We start from the raw sequence: 5,757 nt of genomic DNA, 5'->3' as shown, positions 1-5,757 counted from the left end.
CACAGTGTTGTCATTTCACCAAACCATATGAAAAAATGCAGTTATGCACCGAGCAAAAGAATGAAAGATCGCGAGTGGCTCGAAGGATTCAACGGCGGCGGTATCGTCTGAGACGCGAAGTGTCGAAGATCGAAGCAACATGTGCAGGGAGAAATTTTTGAAAGGAAAAAATTCAGAAGAAGTTTTCGTTATTTTAATTTGTTCATTCTGCTGCTCTATTATAATTTAAGTCAATGCTTAACAATCCTTAATTAACTTGTGCTTGTTTGACATATCACCTAAGGTAAATTGAGATCGAAAAAAGTTTTAATGCTCCAATACGAAACTCTTAGCGTTGGTCTCGGTGGCATTGTTTTGCCGCGTGATCATAAAGTACTCCTCGGTGATCTCCTCAGGCTGGATCTTGTTAAAATACGTCTCCCGTTCCTTATGTACGTAGCGCGTATCGTCAAAGTTAAAATGCAATCCAAGAACTATATTTAATGCAGAAGTGTCGTACGCGTGACAGCCGGAGTACCGGTACTGTGGCTTTTTATTGAATCTACAGCCCGCCGATTGCGCACCTATGGATCATTCAGTAAGAAGCTTATAAACGTCTGGGTGTCACGTGTTCAGATAAAACGGTTAATATCAATTCGTATATGTAATACACAAAGTAACTGCGAGATGACAATGAATATCAAACGTATTATGATGTGTAATCAGAGTAATTTACTGTAATCGGTAATGAGTAAAGTTACTGTAATCAGAGAGTACCTACCGATAGGAGAGATGCAATCCCTCGTCAGCGCACACTGGACCCAAGGTAGCATCACTCTCTCCCTAATGTCTTTAATATTGCTAATCACTATGTGCGACGCTCTAATCAGTGGGAGAAAGAAGAAACTCTCAACGGAGGCATGAAAGTACTCGTACATCTTTGGATGTGTTAGGGAACTAATGGCGTGCCTCGTAGGCCAAGTCAGGATTCCAGACTTTGGAGAGAGATACTTGGAAATGTCTGACGAGTTTAGACGCACATTCGAATCCATATAGATTATGTTACCTAGCGTATTTAAAGCTGTCTACGATAGAAAAGTATTATCACGTGATCAGTAATGGTGTAACCTTTGTGAAAGATCATGAAAACATATACATTGCCTGCTCTTGTTCGCTGCACTCCCTGCTAGTTTACATTAGTTGTCCTCTCCTCTTATTTCCTATCCTCAATCGAGTCACAATTGTATACCTGTTTCAAGTTCCGTAAGTGTGCACTGGTAGCAGCGAACAAAAGCAGACCTGTACTTGTGTAATGGATTACTCACTTGTATAACTAGAGGTCTATAAACATGCAGCGTGTCGTCTTCGACGTGAGCAGGAAATGGGCTTAGATCAAAGTGAATCACATTACATCTCGTAGAATTACAAGCGACTCTAATACTTTGTAAGGAATCTTCATTTAAACCGACACTATAAATCACAATACTATTATTTGGCAAAAAGTGGCTGACGTTCCTAACGAAGCCGTAAATATATTGCTCGTTTCCAGGCCTTACGAGCGACACAACCGTCACATTCTGAGGCTTAAGACTGACTGGCGTCGTGCTGGTCTGTCCATCCAGACCAAGCAACGCGAGGTACTTGGAATCTGTCACCAGACGCTTCTCCTCAACATCTTTTAAATTCTCCTTGAAACAATTAATTCAACATGATGCAAATAACGCTAGAGAAGAAAAGGGAGAGGAAAGGAGAAAGAAAAAGAGAGAAGAAGAGAGAGAGAAAAGGGAGAGAGAGGAAAGGGAGAGAAAAGGTAGAGAAAAAGAGAAAGAGATTGGTGGGTACTTATTTCTGCTTTCTACTTAATTACAAACGTTACCTACCTGGAAGCTCCGTAGCTGCTTGTGAGTTTCGGTCACTAAGGTCTGAATGGAAGGTCGTTGATTGCTGAAAGCAATGAAAACGATGCTGCTCCCTGCTATGCAAATCAGCAACAGTAGCAGACCCTTGGTACGCATCGCTCATCGTTTAACGTGATTTGGGGGGCAATCCGATACCGAGAATACCAACTACCTTACGTCAAGAACATGCCAGTTAGGTTAGACATTTGCGGCAGCGTCATAGTACGTCACGTTGTACATGAACGAACAGCGTGGAAACTCATAACGTACGCGCGGACGGTCAACGTGGATTATCAGCGGCTATGTTTACAAATTCGCCGAAGATTAGATTAAGGCCTTTGATAACGAACTGTTCCAGAGAACCCGACAAACACTCCTTCCATGAGAGTGTTCATTGTGTGTGCCTTCTGCGCAGCTATCGGCGACGATGACGTGCGATCGCAGCGCGCTCTGTCGAGAGCGGCACGCGACACCTCGACACTTGCGACTGCCGCGCTCTACCCGCGCAATTTAACAATCGTATTGTATTGTACAGATATTGTATAATTATGCCAGAGATACAAATGGGCAGAGTTGGGTGAGTTAACTTTTTTTTTAACTAAGTTAAGTTAAAGTTAATGGCATTGAAAATTTAACTTAGTTAAGATAAAGTTAACCCATAATGAAATTAATTAAATTAAAAGTTAAGTTAATAAAAAAAGTAATTAAAAAGTTAAAAGTTAAATTTGTTTCATTTCATGATTTCAGGGTTTCGGTTTTACAAATAACGGAAAAAACAAATATGCACCTTATTTGGGGAAACATGTTTTATTTACAGATACTTATTAAATTTAAGTAATAAAGTTTTTTCGAAATTTTTATCGGATATTTTTTCGCGAAGATTGTCGAAAATGAGCCCTCCTACACTGAACAGCCTTTTGACGTTTCGCGACACTTTATGGCATGGTTATTAACTTCCCTTATAGAAATATCATACTAAGAATCATTGATAATTACTTATTTTCAGTATTAAAAATACTGGATAATAAGTAATTATCAATGATTCTTAGTGATATTTCTATAAGGGTTCAAGATAATTGAATTAAAAGTTAATAGTTACTGATAAAATGTAACTAAGTTAAGTTAAAAGTTTATAAAAGAGTGTAATAATGTAACTAAGTTAAGCTATTTAACTTTTTAACTTAACTTTTAACTAGTTACTACCTAACTCTGCAAATGGAAATTCCTTTAACAAAAAATTTCTTTAGCTAGAACACTCAAGGTTCGCAAAGATCAAAGTCGTAAATCAAAATTGAAGTTCCTTATTTATCCGTGGTACTTAAAATCCGTAAAAAATTATTCTTACGCAAAAACGCAACCTTTGATACAACAAGAGTAAATTAAGAAGAATAATTACCAGGAACTATTTGAGACGCAGTGTCATTCATATTACAATACAACCATCACAATTGTTAAATGTTGTTTATACACATCGGCAATATCTCCGAATGACGTAGGAAAGTTGATATTAGATTTTATTCATATCCTTAGCTGCACGTTTATAATTCGCATTCGAATATTTTGCACGTCATCTGCTATATATTAAAATGACCCCAAACTTGCACTCATGAGACATTTAAGAAATCATTCAACATCAATTAATAGTAACATCCATAAATCAATGTTGTAATTACACAGTCAACAATATAATTATAATGTACAACATAGATTGTATTATATTTACATGGCTAAATGGGAAATTACAACGTTAATATAATCCCAAATAGTACAGAGAATTCAAAAAGAATTTAAAAAGAATTCAGTCGTATGTCACCAACTCTGAAGTCATTTTCAGATGCAAAAAGTATTTTTCAAAGTTCAGTTTAATAAAAAGAATTCTTTTTGCATTTAAAAATGAACTCAGAATTGACATACGACTGAATTCTTTTTGAATTCTCTGTGCTATCTGGGATACTTCCTTGATGTTCACTGACAAGCTCTTAATAGTGTCGTGACGTTTCTGTCGTAAACATAGTCTCATTCAACATTATTTTTACGAGAAACTCACATCACCTGTGATCCAGCGAAGTTTACTTTTTTACGTGTGTCCATGGCGTGTGTCCTTTTAAATGTCTCGTCCTGAATACGCGTGACGCGAAAATGCAAATTTCTTCACGTGCATTGGGCTGATTAATTCCGAGTTTTTATGACTTTAAATATGCATAACCAGTTTCTTTCTCTTGAGTAACGTCTATAAATGAAATCCTTGGCCGAACAATCTCAGTAGCATTCGATCCGGTACCTCGATTCAGTTTCTCCGTTGACAGTTAGTACGAAACAACAGAAACGATGGCACGGCTGATCGGCATCGTGGCGATCGTCGGAATCGCGTTGTTCATGTGCGTCTTCGCAGCGGAAGAGTTATATTCTAGCAAGTACGACGACATCGATATTCAGAACATCCTCACCAATGACAGATTGCGAAATCAACATCGCAAATGTTACATGGATCTAGGACCATGCACGACAAGCGATATGAGATTTTATAAAGGTATATATCTATACGCAAAGTAGCCCATTTCTGCTGTATTATTATTATTTCTAACAACAAATTCTCTCTCCCCAGACAGCACAAACTACTAAAAGATATCTCAAAGATATGTCCAAAAGACATCTTATTCTTTTGAAAGGATGTCTTTTGAAAGTAAGACATATTTCTGTAGTTTATGCTGGATCCTTCTTTTCTTTTTTTTTTCTCTTTTAAATTATACTTTTCTATTTTTTTCACACGTTTGATCTTCGCTTGATCTTTCATTATACTTATGTTTCACCTAATTCCAGAGCGCTAATAAACATTTCTGTCTCTCTTAATATTTCCTTTCCTTCTGTCACCATCGGCCTGACAAAAACTCTCATCTTGCTTTCAGATTTTATCGGCGAAGCTATCGTAACAAAATGTAAAAAATGTACTGAAAAGCAAAAGAAAAATCTGGAAATATTAACCGAATGGTATATAACAAATCAACCAAAACAATGGGAAGAGTTTGTTGCGAAAGTAATAAGTGACTTACGAAAGAAAAATGCTTAATGGTAATTATCAAAGAAACTAATAATGACTACGAAATAACAATGTCAATCTGTATCAATTAACGTCAAACGTATTATTTTCAGAGACGTGTTGTAATTGACCACTAATACACCTACGGATATTATACTGTTAAATGGATGCGTAAGAATAGAGTAGTATCTAATTTTATTGATGTCAGTTACGGTCGTGAATTCTTCCAATATAAACTACGTCGTTTATTGGCCATATTTTTATCTTACAAATGTATACACGCGCTGAAAAATAAGAGAAGATATTCCCCCGTATTCTTTTAATTTCTTTTTTAATTTATAATTATTTCACAAAGTTTAAATTACGTTCTTCTCACGGACGGTATTAGAACTCTTCGAGAGACAGCTGACAGTGCGCATCATCGAGTATAGAACTACTGAATCGTTAGAACTACTGAATTAGCATATTATTAGATTCTCTCAGAAAGGAAGCGAAGAGCGTGCCGTAATCAGCGCTCATGTATGACATTCCCACTGATGTTTTAAAAACCAAGATGGTCCACTTTCTCTTTCGTGGCATATGTAATCATAAAGATCGCAAAAGGTATATCATGATCTAATGAAGAATTCTTATCTAATATAAAAAAATATAATAAAACAGAAATGTCTGACAAAATTCTCGAAGTAAACTAAGCAGAATAATGTTTAAGATTAGACGCGCGGCACATTTTATGGGATACAAATCAATATTTTAAAGTTTCTCTATACTTCTTACGCCAATAAGATACATGAGATATATATATATATATATATATATATATATATATATATATATATATATATA

General features: G+C 36.1%; 2 protein-coding genes across 2 annotated transcripts; one reads left to right on the top strand and one right to left on the bottom strand.

Moving 5' to 3' along the window:
- Positions 1-178: 178 nt before the first annotated feature.
- On the bottom strand, positions 179-2,298 carry LOC116841694. The gene is made up of 4 exons (XM_032809964.1): positions 1,860-2,298; positions 1,305-1,667; positions 761-1,064; positions 179-563 (listed from the first exon to the last, which is right to left on the bottom strand). The coding sequence occupies exons 1-4, from the start codon at positions 1,992-1,994 to the stop codon at positions 307-309; spliced, it is 1,059 nt and encodes a 352-aa protein (XP_032665855.1). The 5' UTR covers positions 1,995-2,298; the 3' UTR covers positions 179-306.
- A 1,830-nt stretch (positions 2,299-4,128) lies between these two features.
- LOC116842103 (ejaculatory bulb-specific protein 3-like) lies at positions 4,129-5,228 on the top strand. Its single transcript, XM_032810828.1, has 3 exons — positions 4,129-4,407; positions 4,784-4,946; positions 5,028-5,228. The coding sequence occupies exons 1-2, from the start codon at positions 4,206-4,208 to the stop codon at positions 4,942-4,944; spliced, it is 363 nt and encodes a 120-aa protein (XP_032666719.1). The 5' UTR covers positions 4,129-4,205; the 3' UTR covers positions 4,945-4,946; positions 5,028-5,228.
- Positions 5,229-5,757: the final 529 nt, after the last annotated feature.

Source organism: Odontomachus brunneus, unplaced genomic scaffold (genome assembly GCF_010583005.1).
Source record: "Odontomachus brunneus isolate Ranch 3 - 2012 unplaced genomic scaffold, Obru_v1 Obru_scaffold_002, whole genome shotgun sequence".
NCBI classification, from domain to species: domain Eukaryota; kingdom Metazoa; phylum Arthropoda; class Insecta; order Hymenoptera; family Formicidae; genus Odontomachus; species Odontomachus brunneus.
This window is presented reverse-complemented; position numbering and strand designations above follow the sequence as displayed.

Coding starts and splice junctions, on each gene's coding strand:
- LOC116842103 (XM_032810828.1), top strand. CDS start 4,206: ATGGCACGGCTGATCGGCATCGTGGCGATCGTCGGAATCGCGTTGTTC. Junction 4,408..4,783: donor CGATATGAGATTTTATAAAG/GTATATATCTAT, acceptor TCTTGCTTTCAG/ATTTTATCGGCGAAGCTATC.
- LOC116841694 (XM_032809964.1), bottom strand. CDS start 1,994: ATGCGTACCAAGGGTCTGCTACTGTTGCTGATTTGCATAGCAGGGAGC. Junction 1,668..1,859: donor AGCAGCTACGGAGCTTCCAG/GTAGGTAACGTT, acceptor AATTGTTTCAAG/GAGAATTTAAAAGATGTTGA. Junction 564..760: donor GGATTGCATCTCTCCTATCG/GTAGGTACTCTC, acceptor AATGATCCATAG/GTGCGCAATCGGCGGGCTGT.